This window comes from Mycteria americana, chromosome 1 (assembly GCF_035582795.1).
Source record: "Mycteria americana isolate JAX WOST 10 ecotype Jacksonville Zoo and Gardens chromosome 1, USCA_MyAme_1.0, whole genome shotgun sequence".
NCBI lineage: Eukaryota > Metazoa > Chordata > Aves > Ciconiiformes > Ciconiidae > Mycteria > Mycteria americana.
In genome coordinates this window covers 38,027,761-38,051,377 of record NC_134365.1, presented here as the reverse complement: position 1 = coordinate 38,051,377, position 23,617 = coordinate 38,027,761, and the positions used below count along the sequence as shown (strand labels likewise).

General features: G+C 41.7%; 1 protein-coding gene across 2 annotated transcripts in view; it reads right to left on the bottom strand.

Annotated features, from left to right (window-relative positions):
- SRGAP1 (SLIT-ROBO Rho GTPase activating protein 1) overlaps nt 1–23,617 on the bottom strand; it is a 153,663-nt gene that overhangs the window by 5,997 nt on the left and 124,049 nt on the right. For both annotated transcript variants that reach the window (XM_075494847.1, XM_075494841.1), the window contains 5 exons: nt 22,872–23,006; nt 12,414–12,519; nt 8,567–8,791; nt 7,802–7,881; nt 72–252 (listed from right to left, as the gene is read on the bottom strand). In XM_075494847.1, coding sequence (XP_075350962.1) covers nt 72–252; nt 7,802–7,881; nt 8,567–8,791; nt 12,414–12,519; nt 22,872–23,006 — 727 coding nt within the window. The remainder of the gene's footprint in view (nt 1–71; nt 253–7,801; nt 7,882–8,566; nt 8,792–12,413; nt 12,520–22,871; nt 23,007–23,617) is intronic.

Here is a 23,617-nt window from a genome sequence, read left to right as displayed (position 1 = left end):
ATCACTTTGTGAATTGCTTCGGCATGTTTTTACACCCCACCAAGAACCTAGTCACACCAGACACTGCTTACATATCCTGCACCACTATGTACTGGTGAGGGACAAGGCCATCAATTCCGTTGTGCCTTCCTTCCCACCAGTCTTCAGATGCTCGGTGATAGAGCAGAAGGGAAGCTCCTTTCTTGAAAGAGAGTTCTCGTGCAGATCTTCCAACGTAGTCAAACTTGGCTATAGCTTCTATGGGCTCGCACTCTGTGTAGGGAGGGAAGAAGAACGGATATCAGATTCCATACCAGCTTACCAGCTCATTTTGGTTTCATAAAACCCATTTATTGCATTTTCTCAGTGCTCATTCTTATTGAGCACAGCTGACAGAAATCAGGTCAGCTAAGGCAGACTTCAGGCAGTAGTTATAATATGTCCCTGACAAAGAAACGTAATCAATCTGTGCCCCAAGTGTGAAACATCTGGGTTGCTTCGCAAGCTGCAGAAAAAATAACCACATCTCAAATGTTACAATAGCTGCTGCTGGGAGAGAGGCCTCTGCCTCCTGCTGCGAGGGCTCCTTCATGGCTGGAAAGTGGGATGGAGGCCAGGCAAAGAAGACCTCCGAAAAGAAGATGAACAAACCCAGATGAATAATCAGAGGTCTGAGGAAGCAGTGTGATAAAGGAAAAGAAAACCGGAGTGCCTTTAACATCCGCAGTGGCAAAGGAAAGAAGACAGGATTTCCCTGTGCATGAGTAGGGATGCTCTGCCTAATTGGGCTATGAGATTTCCTTTACGTGATGAGTGTGCAGACCTAGTGAAAACCTAGTGTTTTACACAACATCGAAGCTTAGACTTTAATCTGCTTCCTTAACACGCTTTTTGAGTGAGGCAAACAGCTCCAGACCACCTAAGGACGACTTCTCCGCAGGGGCGGTCCCTGTGTGGCCTGAAGTTGCCTAAGGCAGCTCTGCCTGCTCCAACATCCCGAGTTCCTCTGGTTTCTGCAGGGGAGGCTGGTATTTTCTGAAGTCAAACATTGGTAACAGCAGTCCTGGCTAATCTTCCATCAGTATGCTGGTACATTCAGCCTTACACTGGTAATGGACTCCATCCTGTAACCTATGCTTGGGTCGGAAACCTACTGATGTCAGTGAAGGGCCCCTGCTGAATGTCTGCCTGCACCTATCTTCAGAGCTGTGCCCAGACATCAGTGAAACAGCTGTGATTTTAACAACCTCTAGTTTCTTCTGCACAAAACCAAAAGCACCTGAGCTCAAACAGATTAAAATTTGTCACCACAGTCTCAAAACATGAAGAAAAACCTGCAAAATACAGGTTTAAAAATCACACACTTTGTTGACTCCAGTAACTCAGAGTCCTCGAAATGACAAACTTCTTTACATAATTAGAGCAATATTTAGATGGAAATTAACATCTGGGCTAATGACTAGCATAGCAACTTTCTGTCTGGTGCAAATTAAAATCGCTGAGGTTGTAATTCCCCAAAGAACCAGGCTGGTAATGAAAGCCACTGTCCCTTTATGACAACACTTTGCACAGGAATGTCTTTTTAAAATTAACTTCATCCTGCAGCATGAAAACATAATGATAGCACCTTTATTGAGGTTATAGTTTGCAGCTGGTTTTTTTAATAACTTGCCCAGCCTGTGGAAGGCTGTCTTGTGGCTTGCTGCTTCTGCAGTCACGCTAAGACCTCCCATCAGTGACGAACTGCAGGGTGTTTAGGAGTTACAAACCCAGGAACTTTCCAGAGAGGGCATACAGTGGTATGGGGAATTCACTCTTACAAATGCAAAAGTAATGTATGCTGGCAGAAATGACTTCGATTAGATAAATGCAAATAAGAATCTAGCAATAACAGTATTAATTCCTGAAAATGCATTGCTACTGGATGGCTCGCTGGCAGGCATTCCCTGGTGGGTGGGTGGGGGGTGATAGGTTTCTTGGTTTTATGCTTTTAAGCAAAGAAAATGCAAAGATGACATAGAAAGAAATATTCTGGAAAACTGGAGAAACTTTAATGCTGGTGTATTATTAGTGATATATTGTAATATACAATAGTGTTTCATTTCTAGATACTCTATCCACAGTGCATCTCTAACAGAACGTACAGACGTGACAAAGTGACTATAGGCATGGAAAGACACTATTGCCAAATGAAAACAAATAAAACTAAACATGCCTGTTTACTGTCCATCGTGTTTCAGAGGGCAATGTTAAATCGCATGGCAATAACGTAACACTGACAAAAGAACGGCGTTTTTACACGTATCATGCACGTTGCTTGTGGAATTCATTATAAGAAGGTATTACTGGGATTGGGTAGGATTGAAAAGGAGCAGACGTTTGTATGGACATGCTGTTCGCAGAATGCAGGTAAGTTACGAGTTATGGAAGAGTGGGTCAAGAATTTAGAAGCAAAAGCTCCCAGGTTTCAGCAAGCCAGCCACTCACTAATGGGTAATACTTCAAAATGCAAAAAAAACCCCCAACCAAACAAAAAAACCTTTACAGTAAGTGAGAAAATCCCAAATTTCCTGTACATATTTTCCTTTGATGTTCTCTGAAGTTAACTGATAATGGTCATGGGTACTGGATTGATTGATAAACCCCTACACTGATTAGCTATGGGATTTCCTGTTCCTCTGCTAATTTCAACAGACCATATCGAATCCCACATTTGAGTATACAGGGCTTTTTATTTACTAATTAATGGACTAAACTAGAAATAGTTCTATCTCCCTCAGTGGAATTACACTAATCTAAGTGTGGTGCATGGTGGGCATCTGTTTTTTGTATCCTTCCATTGCCTGCAAGACTCACATACATTCCCAGAGGTCTGAAGGAAGTTGCCTCACTGGAACCAGCTGTACGAACTGGTAATGTACCAATAATGGATGTGACTTTTGAGACATGTTCGTTAGATTGCCTGGTAACAAATCCTGCCTCCTCAGGGAGGAGTGCCCAGTAGATCTCATACAGTTTTCTTAATAGAACCAAAAATAAGTTCAGACAGGTTTTTTCTTTGCTTGAATGTTGCTTTTACATGGAGAGAACTTTCCTATAGCAAACAGTACTGAGACTGTACTTAAATAGTAATTCACCTTGTTACAGGTCAAGCCTTAATAGTTAAAACCAAAGTACCATGACAGTTCCTCCTAGAAAGAAATGCATTTTGAAAAGCTAAGCCATTTAATATCAAGGTTACTGAATGACAGACAAGCATTTCCAGAAAAGCAAAGGTGATGAGAGCTAAATCTGGAATCTGTAACTCAAATTCTGTGTGGTACTGAATGTCTAAGAGTAAAATGGACAGCTTGGAGGGAAATGTAATTGCATTGCTCTGTCCATACCTGGGGGCATTCGCCTACAACAGCAAGAAGTATTTGATGACATATAGGATCTCACCAGCTATCATCTCTAGTGATTCAGGCAATGATATGGAAGTGAAAAATTAGGACAAACTGAAGAACTGTGGGAAAAGCTCTGTTAATCATCCAGCTCTGTTCTCACTTTTTTAATCATGACCCCCAAAGTTTGTATGATTACTACCACCATTTGATGACACATTATGTTGCAGTGCGCTTAAAAATCACGGTTTGATGCCAAGTAGAGCTGTCCAGATCCAACAGCTTGGGAGAGCAGAAAGGGCAGAGGAAACATAAGTGCTAATTTTAATTTTGGGATCAGAGTGCCAGATGTAGTACTAACCTCCCTACAGAGGTGACGGCACTGAAGTGGCACTGCACTGCCCTCTATGCCTCAGGGCACAAGAGCTAAGGAAAAGAGGGGAGACCATCCCCTGCGCTTTTTTTTGGGGCGGGGGGAGGTTGCTCTGGCTCTGCTCTGCTCTTCCTCAGTTCTCCCAGATGTACCCTGGCTGTCGGGAATAGAGTACGTCCTTGAACTCCCTGGGAAGACGCTGTCTCCCAGTGTGTTTATCCTCTTCTGCACTCCTTCAGAGAACAGCGGCTTTGCAATTTCAAAGTCCTGTCCTCAGGACAGCAGTTCTCTGACTGGGGAACAGCAAAAGCAAAGAAATGTTGCAAGGTGTTGACAGAAAAGAATTTGGCAAAATGTTGATCACAGCATGCGCTACTGAAAAGCAGGAAAATTACTATGTGTTGGGGACACAACAGTAACTTACAGCCTTACGTGTCCCTGTAATTTTTGTTTCCAGCAGAACTACCATCTCAATTTTTACCCTATGTTTATGAGATATCTATGAACAGTATGGTATCACTTGTATGTATGTTTTCCCAGGAGAAACCCATCTGTCTAACTTCCTCAGGAAACTCTCCCTTACTTCCTTTGAAAACAAATCTAGTCACCCTTTTCCATATGCCTCCAACAAGAATAAAAAATCTCCAGCAAACTGAAGGTAAAGGAAATACGCTAAAAACTGCTTCAGCAAAACGTGAACAATACCCTTTGCAACTTTACTGCAGAAGCACTTTCAGGTAAAGGTTCTTCTGCAGCAAAATTACAGATAGATTTTTTTTGTGCCTCAGCTTGAGTACAAATGTTCTGAACTTCACAAATTAAATTTCATTTCCAGATTTAGGAGAAAGAAGAAACTTATGTGTTTTCCTTAATAGGGATAATTCCTGCACATTTAAAAAAGACTGAGAACACTACAGTAAAATGCATCTCCTTCCCTCTTCCCTTTCCAGTGACCAACAGAAATACATTAACACCAGTAACTTTAGGAAAAAAAGACAATTTATATGCTTAAAATTAAGCAGTTATGAAGTATTTATATGCTCAATTATAAGTTCCAGCCTTCTTTTCCCCAAGCTACCAGATTCTACCTCTGCAGACTAAATTTATTTTTTAATTTTTAAAAAGTCTTGTTTTCTTAATTGTAATTAAACATTCCTAGTGCTACTAAGCCAGTCCCTACAGATGGGTTTATTCTAGTAGGCACAGAGAGATTCACTTGTAGTTTAACTTTATACAGCAAGTAATTCTTATAACAACAATAAGTAAAGTAGAAAAATAAATCCCTTTGCTTTTGATCATAGCCTCTGGATTACGTTTCAATAACCCTGTAATTCCTACGGGGTTAGCTGCTTGGTCTTTTGTATGTGTACAACATTCTACAGTAAAACTAATCAGATTTTCAACATTAAAAAAAATTACATTTATAGAATCTGCTTCTTCCATCTCCTAACAGAGGGAAATAGGTATGAACCATGTGTCTGATGAATACAGCAGCAATGCTGCGCCTCCCTTTCTCTCTCTCCACATATACACATATATCTGGCAGTGATGCATCCAGCTTATAATCAATGAATCAATCACATTAAACCCCCAAAGGACTCCAGACTCTTTAGTGGAAACTTTTTTTTTTGTCCACCATAGGTCAATCAGTGACTCTCATGAAGTTCAATGTGCAAACTGAAAAATTCTCACCTACTCTCATATTTGGTACCAAGAACATTTTAGAAAAGAAATTGTCCAAAGGACAAACACATGAATGTATGTGCAAAGAGATGGTGAATGGATTTAATTTAAAGCCTGTAACCTACATTAGAAAAATGTGCTATTATAATGGAAAGCTGTATCCATGGAAAAAAAACGGGTTAGACTTTGCAGGCTGAGAACTGAAGGCCAACGCTGTTTTGTACGTAATTCAGGCTTGTTAATCTTTATCTTTGCAGCAGTATTTCCCTAGATTACGAATATTTTTGTGCTAAGAATTATTTTGCTGTAAACACAAATGTCTGCTTCCTTTCAGCACTGAATTGATTAAAAAGGTGCGATGGGGCAACAAGAATTAAATTGCTGGCCAATCTGGTGAACAAAAAGCCATGTCTTGAGCAGTTAATTCTTTTAACAGAACTCTGCCCTGTTGAGGGCTACTCTCTTCAGGGTTTGTCTCCACCAATGACACAGTCGTAACCCAGGTAGCACCAGAAGAGGAATGTAAAACTGTTATTATAACAACACAGTGTTGGGGCAGAGACCATGATTATTGAGGCACAGGTGATGCACTATGCGATGCCATGGTCCTGCTCCTCTGGATCCTGCTGATGTTTTAATCCTCCCTAGGCATGGTTTTGAAGTACCAGCTTTTGATTACTGCTGAAAAGCTGCACTTCTTTTCCATGCCCACTCGGGCCTTTATCCCTCAGTTTGGTCACAGGACCCCAAAGTTGGTCCCAATATATTGAACTGGTGTGTCGCCTGCATTTCACTTGTGCTCTAAATATGAGACAGACAGACTTCTTCAGCTTCCACTCTTGCCTCATACCTCCAATGGAAGAAGGAGCTGTTATAAAGTATAGCTATACTGTCTTGGAAAAATAAAGTGCAATTATAAGTTTGTTCACACCATTTAGCGGAGCCGTGTTATATAAAGACGGTGGGTTTAGCTCTACAGAGCTCGTCAAGAGGAACCCACGTACAGGCTGTCTTGTAAAACTGTCAGTATTCCCTACCGCGGGTGCAGGCATGGGTATACACCCCAGGCAGAAGAATAACATTGACTTCTCTCCTCTCCTCAGTTTTTTCCCCCTTCTGTGATGCCTGCCCACCCAACTGTCCCTCCTCTTCAAACAGCTGCACTGATAGACTCTGCCTGCCCCTCCTCACTGCAGCAAAGGGGAAGAGACAGGCAATCTGTCACTGACAGCTTGTCTACGTGACAAAGCAGACGGGTACAGCTAGAGTGGAACTATTGTTTACATTGTCCTGTGTGCAATGGGACCAGTGTAGTCAGGTTTTCTACAGATACACTTTCCTGTTCCCCTTCCCTATGGCAATTGTCCCAGCTCCTAACCTGTATCCCTTATGACATCCTTTTTAAAAAAAAAAATTTCCTTCTCTGCTGTAGCTCTTTTCCTCCCCTTTCCCCCTCTCTTTCTCTTCCTCTTCCTCCTTCCACACATCCTCTGAGATGGACGAGGGGCAGCTTTTGTTTCTGCTGGTGCTGGTGCTAGTGCACGTGTGCTGGTTGCTCTGTCCGGGTTGCCTACTGGCCAGCTATGCGGTGAGCTCACACTGCAGCTCTTCTCTACAGGGACGGTTATTCTTAATCCTTCACCTCTAACTGGCTACTAATTGTCAGGAAAATGGTAGTTATTTAACAGTTTTGACACCTCTTTCCATCTGTTACATTTGCTTGAAACTGGGCAGAAGTTACTGGGAGGGACATCTGAAGGACGGTCCAACCAAAGTATGTCAAATACACCTTTAGGAAACCTGGCTAAAAAGAATTGATATAACAGAGATGCATCAAATTTTTCATGGATATCTATTGTACCCAGAACTGTAAATGTGATTAGTATTTATAGCAAATGACTATTGTTCAGAAGTTTCACTGTGGGGGGTACACACATGTTTTTCAGTAGTTATAAATGCTTTAGATCGAACAGCTTTTAAATTCATATCAAAATAGAGCCCAATGAATGGCAAATATCCCGTAGTTGAAATATTTAAAGACACGCTTTTGGTAAGTTTAGCTTTTGCAGACAAAAGATAGAGAGTCACTAAAAATGTAACTTTATATCAGAAAATAATATGTGCTGACTGAAATATTTTCTCTCTTGCCCTTCCTGTGACTGGACAAATCAAGAGAGAACAAGGAAACAGCTGGTCAAACACAGATGAAGCAGAGTGAAAAAGCACACAAACAGAGATTAAAGAAGCTGGCTTTGCTACAGACCACCAGGACTAAAATCCTCTTCTTTCAAATAAGACACGATTAGGAAAGGAAGAAGGTCTCCCGCATGAAACACCTGTAAAACTTATTCCTATCAAAGGCACAGTAATGTAACAGACATACCGTCTTCACTGGTATGGGGCTCTGTACTAGCGTCCTGGTCCACTTCCTCTAATGTACCATGTTCGCTGTATGGGCTGTCACTGAAGGGAGAGAAAAGGTTGCGCAGAGAGGGAAACCACAGCATGAAAAGGATGCTTCGGTGGGCATTAAACCCCAGTCCCTTTCTTCCCCAGTCCACTGGGGGTAACTGATATCTTCCACACATATCAAAAATATGCCACCCCCATGACATTATTTAAAGTTATTCTTATAAAGTTATAAAGTTATGTGCAACATAGTTCTCATGACATGCTATGAATACACAATTCCTGAAGAAGTCTACACACCTCTCCTTCAAACAACATTTTCAGTTATTAAGAAGTTCCCAGAACCTTTGAATCCTTTCATTTATGAAAAGGGTGTGTGTGTTGCTAAGAGAGGAAAGGAGCAGGGGGAAAGTATCATAAACTGAAATTTCTTAAGATGCTTCACAATCAGAAAGGCAGTTTCTGGCTGTGTGCTCTGCATAGTACACCTGGAATTCTGGCTGCGTCTGGCTGAACACAAGGGTAGCTTCCTCCACAAAATGTTGTAGGGAACCTCATCGTAATTGCCTTTGCTTCATGTTTTTTACAGCTAACATTTTCCTATGTGAACCTAAATGCTCTTCTCATTTATCTTCATACTTCTATTTGTGTGCAAAAGTCATTCTGTATCAGAGGAGTTATCCAGACAACCAGTCTAATGATTTTGTTAAGGAGATAGAAGAGTAATATTCTGACTTACCAGTAGTCATCTCCAGCCATGCATTTTTCATACACTGGGCCATCAAGTTCTTTAGCATCCGGAAAAATAGCCTCATGATGGATGATGATAGTTTTGATTATCTCATTCACGTGTGCCTGACAAGACACCTGGTCTTGTATGTCTGGAACAGGCATCAGGGTTGGCCCAAAACAAATAGCCAGGTTGTATGGATCCATCATGTTTTCATCACTGTACTGTGAAAGGCTGTTATAATAGAAAAATCAAGAAAAATTGACTTTTCCACTGTTACTAACCTTATCCTGAAAACTGGAGAAACTTTATTTTCCATCACAACTTAGAGATTTCCAGTTTTCCTTGACACTTAATCCCACATAACGCAACAAACAAAAAAAGGGGATTTCTTCAATAGGCTATACACATTATAAAGTAAGTTTATAGCACATATATGCATGTAGATGTATGTGTTCCTACACTATTGTGTTTAGTGTACACAGACTTAATGGGCTAATGTAGAATGCATCGACTGCTGCTGCTTCTATTTCATCAGTGCTTACCCTTGGAGGCTCAAGTGAACTGGATCCAAAAAGGATCATGCTTATCATTTCTCATCAAACCCTGATGCATCTCGCCCATCAACTGGCTATATAACTTAGGCAGACCGAATTGTTTTCCGGAGGTAGCTAAGTTCCTGGATCTTGCAAAGGCTCTTGTGACTTCTGGTTTCATTTTTACCATACGACCTAAAATCCCTGAGCACCTTGCCTTCTGCCCACAAACTCCCACAGGGGTTTCATTTTAGAAGTAACCAAACAAAAGGCTTTGATTGTTCTTATTAACCAACTTTTGCAAGGTCTCCTTTCCTCCAGAGAATTCAACATTACTCGTTTTCAATTCTGATTTTAAATGAAAAGTTGCTCTTTATTCAAGTGTTTAAAAGCATTGGCATTTCTAGTGGATATACTGGCTGTGCAGGGCCAAACAGAACCTGAAGCACTGGGATGCCCTTTACCTCAGTGTTGTTCTGCACTCTGAAGCAGCATACGAATTAGTATGTCTAGTTGTGTTTAAATACAACATCATATTCCCTTTAGAAAGGGAATTTTATGGAGTGTACATGTACAGACAATACAAACTGAAGAGGCAAACCTTCTAAATGACTCCATAACTAGCTTGTAAAATTAATCATGCTGTCCTCTTTCTTATGCCATGATTTGTTACCATATCCTGTGTATTAATTGGAGACATCTTGGTCTACTAATTTATAAGGTGGTTCAGCCTTTATATGTGTGCAAGAATGTGCAAAATATAATCGTGAAATGTGAAGTTCTGCTGGTGGCTGGTAACATGTGGTGCTCCTCAGGGCTCAATATGGGGGCTGATACTGTTCAACATCTTCATGAATGGCCCAGACAACAGGATGAAGCGCACACTCAGCCAACTTACAGATGATGCCACACTGTGGGGGACAGCAGATATGCTAAAGGGCAGGGTTACCATTTAGAAGGACCTTGACAAGATGGAGGAATGGATGAACAGGGATTTCATCAAGTTCAACAAGGATGAATGCAAAGTCCTGCCAGTGGGATGAAATAATCCCATGTATTATTACAGTCTGGAGCTGACTGTTAGATATCAGCTCCCAAGGAAAAGCACTGGGAAAACCACTTCTTGGACAAGAAGTTGGACGTGATTGAGCAGTGCGTCTTCCAGCGATGAAGGCTAGTTACATATGCGTCTGTATTAGGAAAAGCAAAGCCAGCAGGTCAAGCGAATTGATTATTCCCCTTCCACTTGGTGCTCATGAAGTCAAGACAAAGCCTTGAGCAACTTGATCTAACTTTAGAAGCTTTGAGCAGGATGCTAGACCAGATGAGGTCAAGCCATGAGGTCTGATGACTTCATGTGGCCAGGCAGGCCTAACTGCATATGCAAAAACCAGAACTGGATTTCCAGAAAGTCAAACTATGGGAACGTTTTTCCTGTGGATGCACCAGGAGCAGTTTGGAGGCATATGAGATTTAGCCTGCTTTCTGAATTGCATTCCTGTGGAGAGCACAGATGTAGCTAATGTGACCACATAACAAGTACAACCTCGTATAACTCTAGTCAATCTGTATGTCTAAGTAGAGGAGAAGCTGCAATATAAGTCTATGAGATATTTACACAGTGTCACTGTCCTGGTTTCAGCTGAGACAGAGTTAATTTTCTTCGTAGCGGCTGGTATGGGGCTATGTTTTGGATTTGTGCTGAGGACAGTGTTGATAATACAGAGATGTTTTAGTTGCTGCTGTACTAGTCAAGGACTTTTCAGCTTCCCGTGCTCTGCCAGGTGCAGAAGAAGCTGGGAGGGGACACAGCCAGGATAGTTGATCCAAACTGACCAAAGGGCTATTCCATACCACATGACGTCATGCTCAGTATATATAAGCTGGGGAAGAAGAAGGAAGGGGGGACATTGGAGTGATGGCGTTTGTCTTCCCAAGTAACCGTTACGCGTGATGGAGCCCTGCTTTCCTGGAGATGGCTGAACACCTGCCTGACCCTGGGAAGTAGTGAATTAATTCCTTGCTTTGCTTTGCTTGCGTGCGCGGCTTTTGCTTTCCCTATTAAACTGTTTTTATCTCAACCCTCAAGTTTTCTTACTTTTGCTCTTCCGATTCTCTCCCCCATCCCACCGAGGGGGAGTGAGCGAGCGGCTGCGTGGTGCTTAGCTGCTGGCTGGGGCTAAACCACGACAGTCACCATAGAGGGATGAATTCATGTTTTCAATGAATGGTTATTTCCATAAAACTTTAGATCTCTGGCCCCCTTTTAAATATTGCTTGAAAGTGGTTCAGAAATTACTAGAAGAAAGGAAAAGGGAACAGCTGTGAATACAGGCACGCACACATAACCTGGCTGCAAAGATCCTGTTTCTATAGGAACAGACAGGATGGATGAAATGGGGAAGGTCACAAAGACAGAATGAATCAGCAGAGGACAAATTTAGAAAAAAAAGAGGAAAAAGGCAATATGAAAACAGATATAACAGGAAACAGACAATATGGCAGCAGAAAGAGAAAAGCTAGAATCAGGGCAAAGTGCACAAGAAGCAAAATTTGCAGTGAAAATACTAGGGTCAGCAAAACCGGAGAGGGCTGTGAAGGACCGGAGGAAGAAAAACAATGCAATTGCCCAACCTGTCTTTTATTTTCTCTTTGAGAATGAAGAAGTTTTTCTGGGATGATGAAGACACAAACACCCCTTTCCCTTTCTCACACAACCCTTCTTCCAGCAGATGCCTGCGTTTTGCAATGTGAGAACCAAGCTACTTTATATCAAAGCATACACAGGGGATGTATGTTCTCTATACTGGTAGCCCTATTACCAGAAAATACAAGCGGCAACGCAAGTCTTACCCTGGCAGTGCCTAGCATCAAATAAGTAGCTTGTAGTGCCTGTGCTGCTTGAGTATACTGTTTATTTTTCCTGTCAGGAGATTAAAATCAGCTTGACATAAGGAAAAAAATGTCTACTTTTAAATTACGTAAATTATTTTTAATGTAGTTACAGTTTGTATTTGTTATTTTTCTTATCAGCTTATTTTGTTATCAGCTTTAATGCTGTAGCCTGCACTCCCCATTTCAGACAACACTTTAATCTGTCTTATTACAACCTTGCTCAGTCTTGGACAAATGGAATTCTAATTTGAATGAGAACTGGTGTTTTCCTTCTATTTTCATTGCCAATTAGAAGATCATCTTTTGTGTTAAATGGACCTTAAATGTAAATTCTACATAGACTATGAGTAAACCCAAAGAACTTCAATACCAGCAGAGGACGGCAGATAAAGATACAGTACCTTGGGGAATGATAAAGCACTTACTGGTTGAGGAAGGCGAAGAGGTATCTCATCACTATAAGGACCGACCTGGGCAAAGTAAGGAGGAGTTTGCGGATGTGAAGAGCCCTCTCATAGAGATTGTCTATTCCTGCAAACAGAAGAAAGTATTTTAAATTCCCTTTCATATGATGGTCTAAAATAGTATTCAGTCAGTTTACTCAATTTACTTTGACTCCTTACCATCACATGTCCCTAGCCAGTATCTTCTCATTTTAGCCTATTAGAAAAATAAGATCTAAAAGTCCTTCTCCCTCTCATTAAAACCACACAATTTAAGTAACATCTTTAAATATAAGAAGGCACAAATCTGCCTAAGTCAAACCCTGTGCCACTTGCTGACCTAGACAGCTCACAAAACCACAATATCAGTACATAAATCCAGGGAACCAAGGAGAGATGTTTGCCATCAGTTTCAAATACAGATTCATTCTCTTTATTTGAATGTTCATATCAGATATAATATTCCAATCACCAAGCTTCTCTAATGAGTTTTCTTAATCAAATGTCCAGCTATAACTCTCTTAATGGCAAAGTAGAAGAAAGGCCTTATGTTTTACAGTGTGTAAGTAACAAACATGTATATTCCCAAATGATTTTATAGCAGTCCGCCAAAATTCTTCCGAAGTGGGCAAAACAAAGTCAGCTTAATAAAAGCATCAATTCCTAATGTCTTATAACAAGGATGCATTATCTTCTATGTCGGTCAGAAAGATTATGTGGCTTCAAGTGGGGTAGTGATGGGATAAAAGGATAAATTGTTTTCCAAAATAAGTAATATCTCAATTTTTTACTCAATGTGTTTTCTGTGTAAATGACACTGTTAGAAACAACCCAGAATTTCAGTAATGCTTTTTACATCAGTCAAGAAAGAATGCTGCAATTAACAATATCTAGGGGAAATCTTAGCAGACTACATGAGAAACACTGTCCAGTGGCACTGAAATGGATATTCAAAAATTTGGAAATGAGAAACAGGAGCTGATTCCAATAGCCGAAAAGCCATTTGCACCACAAAATGTGGTATTTAAGAGCACACATTTAAAGTAATTACTTACATAAAAACATGCTAACTGTAAACAGAGTTCCTGGTGTTTATTTGTGCTCTTTGGTATGGCTATTTCTAGCAATCAGCATTTATTCGTAGATGCAAAATGTGTGTTGACTTACGTTTCTTAGAAGAACAACTGGTGTCTAGTAATTAGCATTTTGGTACCAAGAACTAAGCATAAGCTGAGCATGCCAGCAGCAAGACTTCTGTTTACCACACAGAAGTGCTGTACTTCACTAGGAAATGCCAGTGTAGTAAACTAAGGGGGAAAACCTGTTCCCACACCTGCATTTATGGGAGATCCCACTGGCTCAGCACCACTAGTGTGCTGGGGAACACAAGATTTTGGATGCGGTGAAGCTCAGCTCCTTGGGAGTTTCTGCAGAATGAGAACAGCCCACCACCGCTTGCATGAAGGAAGCCCATTTGGATTGTGGTATTTACTGTGGGAGCAGCAAAGTGAAACTCCTGCGGGAAGTAAAATCCTATTCCCTAGCAGAATGGCTGAAGGCTGGAACGGTGTCCCTGATGAGATGCCACCGACTGTCGTGGAGCTGGTGGGGAAGACTGCTGACAAGTTGTATAATTTATAATCTAATGAGTCACACTGAACCCAAACTCTAGCTGAAAATCAGTTCAAGGCATTACGCTTTCTCTAGTGGAGTATGGGACTTGAAATTTATTTTTATGTTTCTGTTAAACTGGGACTGCATGAATCAAGAAGTAGTATTCCTGGTTACTAGTTAAGAACTGGAGTCCATGGCAGGGACGTGCTAAGCCTGGGAGCTGCTCACACAGCGAGGATCTGCAGAGCAACCACAATTCTCCTCTCCCTTTCCAGTGCATACCACATCTTGGAGACGCCACCGCTACATACCCTCACTTCTGCACCATAGTGCCACACTGCTGTTCTGCAGAGTCCACAGACACCGGTTTTAGTGCAAGACCTTTCTCCACCTGCCTAAACTAAGCAGCTCTCCAGAACTAACTGGAAGGAGCCTGACCGTATCTGCAGTTCTCGATCTTCCAACAAAGCAGCTGCTGTTAGAGCTAGCGGCACCTTGTGAGTCTCCAGCTCAGCCGACCTTCCCCCGACAAGCCTGTCTCTGCGTCTCTGTACACAGAGGTGTAGGTTTGGGTGGTTTTGAGCCTGTATGTGTGTGCACAGGTGGATTTTCTATGGAGTGGGGCTGAGGGAGGAAGGTCCAAAGGCGCTTTGGTTACATCTTTCAACACTCCCGCCTCAGCAGCACTGCTGTGTGCTGCTGTGGCACAGCTCCTCTCCAGCCTGTGTGCTGGATGTGGGAAGCTGGAGGGAAGTGGTGATGCAGCACCAGGACCTGCCTTCTGCATTAGAGCCTTTCCTGGCTAATGCCTTGTGTTGCAGACCTGCCTCTTCCAGCCAGTTCCAGAGACTGGCCCTGGACCAGGTTCAGTCATCGCTGAACTCAAATCAGACCCGAGAAATGCACTGGCTGGCCTCCCAGGTGGGTCCAGCAGCTTCTTCCAGCAGTGTGCTGCCTGTCCAGATGCAATAGCTCTGTTTAAAGTAGTGAGCTAAACCAGGATGGGGCACAGTCTTGAGCACTGGCAGGCAGCTACCACACAGTAGTTATCACACTCTCCGATGTGCTTGTGGTCTGTGCCAACTACAACTCTTCCACGCAGTTCCTACACATGGCTCACAGGATACATGAGCCAGGAACTGGTCCCAGTAGGCAGCACGGACATGGCAGAGCAGGTACAGAGAGTGTGGCTGTACGGCCATGTGTTGAGCCATCCCAGCTGCCCTACTAGGAGCATGATCAGTACTAAGTACTAGCAGGTCACCTCTATCCTGAAGCAGTTACAAGCTATACATGCTGGAATGAGGTGTGTGTATTTCCAATACCTTCCCGGTAAGCCAGTCCCAGTTTCCATGAAAGCCCCTTTATTGAAAATCCAAACTACTGCCAAGTGGTAAATTCATGTGCTTTCCATGTTATTTCAAAAGGCTTGTTTTTCTTTCTCAGCACCGATTTGGTTTAAAGGAGATAGGTAATAAAGTTATGTATTTGCGTGCTGCTTTGAAATGAGGAGCCAAATTTCATAGCTGCTTGTGTGTATGCAGAGCGTGAGTGTTTGGGTACGTAGGAAAGAAGGAATGAATACAGAGCAATCTTTCTGCATCCAGGCAGAAAGAATTTGCAGCTCTGCTGCTTCCCATGCAGAGGGAAGAGAAAGCATTGCTTTGCCTCCGCTGCATTTGCTGAAGGGAGCCTCGGGGCAGAACGGCCATCCAGGCTACAAGCTGGTTGCTGCGAGAACCACTGGCAATACTAACATTGCAGAAAGCTGGTTGTGGCTCCCCTCTCACGGCACTTCTGTTGGAGGCCCTCTTTTCATTACTCTGATTTTCAAGAACTGTAATTAGCCCTACCTCAGCGCCCGGTGAGGTATTACCCATTTCTCAGCTAAGAAAACTGAAGTGCTGATATTACATGACTTGTCCTAATAATGCAATTAGCTGCCAAGCAGAAATAGAAATCAGGGGATTTGAAAACTGGTTCATTACTCTAATGATACGATGAGACTCACATTCCCAAACACAAGCAACAGGACAAGCCTCTGGCAAGGCCAAGCACAGTCAGAACCAGCGTGCTTTTTCTGACTACGCAGTGAAGGAGGGAAGGGAGATCTGTGTGAAGGACATATGAATATCAACTACAAATCAAGACTACCGTCAGGTAAATATCACAAATAGAAATGGTTATTATTTTCTAGTTCCCAGTTCTCAGAGCAGAGCAAAACTTTTTGAGCTCTGGTCTGACACACCTGCCTTCCAGACCCATCTCAGCCATGGGGGTCAAGCCCACAAGCAGGAGAGTTTCCTGCCAGCCAGACGAGAAGGTGTTTGGCATGGGAACACTGTGCTCCTGTCAAAGTGGAGCTACAGTGCAGCCCAGAGCACAGGAGACATTTGTGGGGTGAAACGAGAGAAGGGGAAGAGGCCAGCTTCTGGGGCTTCATGACTACAGCACTCTGTGGAAGAGCTGGGCACCTGTGCCCAGAACTATTAATGTATTTTTATCAGATAATAATGGCGCAAAGCACCCTAATAATATAACGAGCTTGGTTTTCTGTGTATCCATAAAATTATCTAGGCATCTAAGCATCAGAGGTGTTTGGGATCTAAGGAGCCTCCACCAGCTACCACAAAAAAAGAAAAACAGAGGGCTTGAAGGACTCTTCAGAGATCACTTAAGTCTACAATCTCACCCTTTGACTTCACCTTAATCACCTCTGAGAGACGTCTGTCCGACCTGGTCATAAAATCCTCCAAAGAGGCAGACCACAACCTCCACAAGAAAATCTCTTGAGGTGCAATCTTGCATTGCTCTTGGAAAAGATTTATTGATCTCCCATAGACTTCCTCTGCAAATGCTCCTTGTCCTTGAACTGAATGAATGAATCCAGCTGAGACTAATGTCACTGCATAAATGAAAGAATTACTTATCAGCTAGCTGCCTCTTTGTCAGCCACGGGCTAAGGACCAGTTCTCAATAGCGTGAGATAGGCATAAATCCTAGCTACTCAAGCCTTAAAAGGTGTGATCTTCAGCCTCCAAGAACACTGGAACCTGTTCTGGAAAGGCGGTGTCACCTTTGCTTACTGCAGAGACACACAGAATCAATGAATATCCACTTTTCTCTTCCATGAGAAATAACACATTTTAACCACCTGGTGACTCATGATGAGGTTTTTGCAATGGCAGACTCCAAAGTGAAACAGATCAAAAGTGAACAATTTGCCTCAGAAGAGTAAAGGAAACTTGAAGGGGGAGAAAACAATTACTAACACAAGCCCCCAAATACAAATAAAACAAAACTAAATTATAAATGAAGACAGGGATACATTCATCCTAAATAACATTAAGAAAATGTAAATTGAAGTTTAATTAAGCAATAATCCTGAAGTAGTGGAGCATGTAAAAGGCAATAAATATTCAAATATATAAATGCAGCACTTTGGTGATGGAGAACAAAAGACTTTTGCAAGAGAGCAATTGCTGGTGGTTCCAAAATATTTTGGGCCAACTGGACAGCTATGTGCCTTTATCACTCTGGTTTAGTTAAAAATGCTACAAAAGCACTGTACTTTTCCTGGTTGTGGTTCTACACATGGCCTCTCCTGCACTGGTGGTGAGACATGGTCATCCAACGAGGAGAAAATTCAGCCTGGGAGCAGTCAGAGCTCAGAAACATGAGCTCTGGATTGTGTCTGTTCTACCACCCTCTGTTCACAGGCAGCCTCCATGGGCCAATTTCAGAAGTAACAAAAGAAACGCGAACATTTTGCAAAGGGAAGATATTCTTGATCAGAACACGTGGAAGGAGAAACCTGGTGTCAGCAATGAATGAATTGTGCTACACTAACAGCCAGGGCTGTGCAAGCTAAGCATATTTCATGGGCAAGGGTAGCACAAAGGAGAAAGAAGAAAGCAAACAATGGTAATGTAAGCTATCTCTCTCCTTTAGGACTGCTGTTTGGAGGGATAAAATCCAATGTGGTATCTATGTAGGGGTCACTCGCTACTTCCACTTGGAGTGGCGCCTACTAGTAACAGAGTGAATGCCTAATGCGTATTTTACACACCCGCTGAACGTCAAATAGGATTGAGTTACACTTGCAGATGTAATTTTTATGGTCAATTTGCAGCTGACAAGTAAATTACATGAATGTGTATTAGTGCTGAAGTTAATAGTTTGTGCCTCTTTCCACTTTGGCAGATGGGACCAATCCAACTCAAAGATATGTATATATTAACTCAGCAATGCCACTTTCAGCTTTTTCAGATATATTTAAGAACGCATTACTGCAGGACAAACACAATGGTCTCCACTGTCACTTAGGGAAGGAAACAGTTGTCATTTTGTTGAAACTTTTTCAGGAAGAGTTGACAATTCAGAATATAGTTTTTTACTTTTTAGGTAATGGGCAATAGTCTGGAAAAGCAATAAAATAATTTCCTTCCATAATATTTATGCCTTTAGGTAAACGGACACTGCTGGCAGCAAGGGATTGAAATGATAAAAATCAGAAGGAAAAAAGATGTAAGTTTCCATGCATCCTGGCATCTTAGTATATCAAATTTAAGGCAAGGGAGATGAAATCAAGAAGAATTATAATGACCTGAGCAGAAGCTAAACTGTTTGGGTATCTGAGATGTGTCTGCTGCTGCATTGCACAGCTATGTATGTAAAAGTGATCCACGTGTATAAGAACTCACACCAGGAGAGGAACTGCAGTTCCCCAGCAGTGAAAGTGAATTATGGCCAGTCCTCAGCACAGCTTCAGTACCCTCTGCCTTCACGTAACTCCTGTTACAAATATTTTGCTTGTGTTTGGCCCAACTTGTTTCTATAAAGGGGCAGAAAAGAAGTACAGCGCAACTCTCCTCCCTTTCCCCCCACCTTATTTTACCCTCTAGATTGCCGAGTGCTGCTGGGACCAATAGTGGCTACTCCTTTTGCTGAGAATGCAGAATTATGGCCCGTAATCAGATGGATTCTTTACGTTCTGTCCTACCTTTCATGCTTGCTCTGGAGAAGTCATAATTTGGCCCAAATTTTATCTAAACCATTTCATAAGCACAAACAGAATAACATTGTCCTCATGAGCCTAATGAATACAAATTACCCTAAAAGTCACAGTCATTTTGCACTGTTCCACTGTATTTGCAAAAGGGAAAGCATTAAATCACAATGCTCTATTTCATTTGGAAATATATGCATAAATGCAAAGGAATTCCTCAGTGGCTGTACTGAGGAAAGGTTCATTTTGCAGCTGTAGCCTCAATTATGCTTGACATCCATAACTAAGTACTTCAGTTTCAAGGGGTTTTTCACTGGCAACATTACATTTCCATATAAAATGTGTGACATTCTGCCCTTTTACAGTTTTATGTGAACATTAACTTTATGAATTTGCTTTCTCGCTCCCCCCTTTTATAACAATTTCTGCCAACGATTAAAAAAACCACACTGACATTTATCTTGAAAAAACTATTTGAAAACAACTTAATGTTTCTTTCTTTCCTGCTTATCAGATAGTGAATGCAATATGAATTAAGAGTGTTTAAACCCTCTTAATTAAAAATGTGAAAGCTTTCTGGACCTTACATATCAATTGTGATCTAAAGATGTTACAGTAACACGTGTTCTCACAGAAGAAAGGGAGTCTGGCCCTGCTCCCATTAACATGAAGACCAACATACTTAATACGTGAGGCCACACGAGCACAGAAAAAGAAACTAATGCAACTATGACATGTTCAAAGTCTGAAGTGGAAGAAAAATCTTGCCTAGAGTGTCTTCCTTTTTGCAAGATATCAAAAGCGTTAACGTTAAAAGGTAGCAATGGAAAGGGTCTTTGAGACAGACAGTTTTTGATAGCATGTACCACATAGGTGCTCTTTAAACTAAACTGTGACAGGTAGTATATTCCGAAATGCTTGTTGTTTTATGCATCTTATTTCCCGGAAGTAGCGGGCCACTTAACGAAGCTCATAGACTAGGTACACAGCTGCAAAAACACTCCACCTCAGGCTTCTCAGATAATCAGAAGATGCAGACACACTGTTTCCAGCATGCGGTTCTGGGGCTGGCTGTGGGTGCAAGGCACATGAAAGTTTCTTTCTCGGCTCACGCCACATTCAAAACCCCCACTGCAACAACAAAAACTAAACCCCTCTCAAAGAGAAAACCCCTTTTGTCCTTCCATGTTCCAAACTCACTTCTCCTCCCTCTGCTGAAAGGAGGCATTGACAGACCATTTCAGAGTGCCCTGAAAGATAACTTTGTGGAAACCAAACCAAACAACAACAACAAAATCATGCTCCCCTGTCTTCCTTCAAAACCTGCCAGAAACAGATCTGGGACTCTTACAACACATCATCAGGAAGAAAATCCTCTGCTTTCTTCTGTAACAGCAAAAGCAGAAGTCAAACCTAGCAGAACTACTCAGTCATTACACCTCGTTTTGACAAGCTGTTGTAGAGATGATAATCCAGACTTATGACAGCCTCAGAGAACAGCCAGTCTAAACCAGGATCAGATGGCAACATCTCTTTCCCAATAACTGTCCCATTTAAAAATGTGGCTGGGAAAAGCAGTGACTTTGTTCCAGGCTATTGGTTGTTACTTATTTCAGCTCTGCTGGATGATACTATTATTTAAAAAAAAGGTTGTCAACTCTTCTGCAAGAAAATAATCCGCTGCCTACCTTGAACATGCAATAGCTGGACATCCTATAGAGAAACCAAGGCCTAACACGAGGGACCTAGTATTCATTGCCATTTTCCTTGAAGTTCTTAATAACAAAAGACCATTTTGTTATTAAGATAACTGAACTGGATCCCTCTCAGACAGTGATGCTCTGAGAGGATGGTGAATCTCTCCCGCCTGCACAGGCGCCATGTACACATACTCAGTCCATTGAACTTCTACCCCTCTTTCCAAATACCCCATCCTGTTTTCAGTTCAGAAGCTTCAATGGTGAATGGAAACTCATCCGGGTTCCTCTTCTTGGAACACATTTAAAAGGTTGGTTTGGGCAAATATTTTTGCATCTCCTAAGCACTCACTTGTATAATCTCTGCAAGCTGAATAACTCATTCTTGGTATTTTACAATTCTATTTAAAACTCTTCAATACAGCAGACTGCAATACCATCTCCACATATAAGAACCACCATTTCTATTTTTCTTAATGCTTAGTCAAAATAATAAAGTCATAAAGAGATCCAATGGGCAGAATCTGACAGCGGAAATTTTGAAAAGGAAATCTGGTACAAATGTTTAACGATGACAGTGATTAATCATTTGAACAGCTTATCAAAGAATGTGGTAGGTTTTCTGTCAACTGAAGCCATTAAATCAATACATTTTTCCAGCAGACATGCTTTAATTCATCCAGAAGTTATGGAAATCAGTGCAGGATTATTAGGTAAAGTTCCATCATCCCTGTCATGCACAAAATCACTCAGTCAAAACGATCTCTTTTTAGATTTCAATTTCTATGACTCGCAGACATTTTCTGGGCTGTGGCACTGCAGTTAGCTAAAACTGAACTCAGGCAGAACCAAGAATATGTTTCCTAAAGAGACAATGTCCCCCTCAGCATCAGGCATCAGACTGTTAAACTGTGGTTTTGAGGTCCTTCAGGACTCCTCAGTACCACCGAGTCTGTAAAATAGCAACAGCTGCAGAAAACCCTGCAAAAAACGAAACACAAAATATTGCACATAGACCTGGTCAGAGCGATCCACGGATTTGTAACCTCCAGGCTGAATTACTGCAATCCTCCCTATGTGGGAAGGAAACCACACACATTGGGTTCCCCCAGCAGGGAGCAGAAAAGCCCGTCTGATGGCCAGCCCAAGACACTGTGCACACATCGATTCTGTGGTCCTGCCTGCTGGGCTGAGACCTCTTTGCCAAAATAACACAGTTTGGAGAGAGCCTGCCCTAATTAATATCCCAAAGGACTGGCCCTTGTTACCTGTGAAACTGCCTCTTTCTCCATTTGGCTGCAGAAGGCAAGTCATAAAGGAAAGGTTGAAAGGAGGAAATTCTTCCACAAAGCTAGCACCTCTGACCACTTCTAATGGACCCACAGGGAACAGTAAGCCTACTGATGGTTGGCTTGGCCTCACCCCTCCTCAACATCTGCAGGGATCTGTGAACTGGAAGAGGTTTCATGCATGCCAGAGCAATTCACTCTTCCACTGAGAACTTCCTAAATTACTACAACCTCTCTGTCTGGCTACGAACACCAGCAGCGCACAGACCTATGCAATGCTCCTCCAAGGCATCCCATTACAACTTGTGTGCTGGAAGGCAGACCGGGTTCTTCCGCAGACAACACTCAGATGCTCCCCTCCATTCCTGCACTGAAGGATTTTCCTGCCAGTTGGATCGGGGGTTTTAAGCCGAGCACAATAAAGGTCCAGAACCACACAATGTCGAGTGGTTAGTTACTTATTCACCAGTGCTGACTCCAAGCTGTGGGGCATGAAAACCTTTGTGGAAAGTAACATACTCTGTTTGCACAGTCATGACTTCATCCCCTTCTGTCTGCCCCAGTGCACAGAGGAAAATAATAATGCATTTAAATTTAACTGTCTCTTGTATACAAAAAATATTCTTCCTGCCCTATTAAACAAAGAGTTGTACTGTATATTAATCCCAATGGAAAAAGGGAACAACCACAGCTGCGAGTATGACTAATAACTGACCCAGACTGTCAAACAAATTGTCTCAGAAAAATCTGTGAAGTTAGCTCTTTTTTCAGGCTGCTACTGTATATATGAAAGTAAAATTCTATTGAGAAAGAAACAGAGATTTCTACTTACTGATACAAGAAATAAGATCATTAAATCTTTCCTTAGGAAAGACAGGATTTTCCAGCCCTCGGAAATAGAGCTTCAGTACTCCAGCAACTGAGTTAATGTCATGGTTACTTTGGTCATCTGCCAAAGGATTTTCACCTTAAAAAGTAAATAAAGTGAATGAAACACACATGCAGGAACATTCTTGCATGCAACATTTTTATAACTGAGTGACATTTCTGGGGTTTTTTGGTTTTTTTGTGTGTGGGAGGTGGCAATGCAAGCATTCAAGTAAGATAATAAACACTGATTTAGAAATCCCACGCTATGATTAAACTAAAACTGGCAGCCTAAATAAAGCTTCCTTTAAATTACATAACCTAGTGATCTCTTAGGTCCTGAACTTCCAACTAGGTATTTATGGACATGTTGTGATTTACAGTTAGTAAAATAAAAAAGCCAAGTGTTCTTAATTGAATAGGGTTTCTTAGGCTATTCTTTGGGAGCTTACATAAAGGAAATTGAGTTAGATAACTCTTTGAATTGGAAATCTGTCTTCACTCTGAAAAATTAAAACATTGAGGAATATGTGCAACCATTCTGTGAAAACTGTATAGGAACTGAAACCCTAACTGAAACATCAGCCGTGACTGAACTACGTGTAATTTTAAAGACTTAATCTTTATTCTGAAACACTAAAATATATGAATCTTCCACAATAACACTGCTTAGGAGAAGCAGTTAACAATAAGGCAGATTTAAAAGCTGGA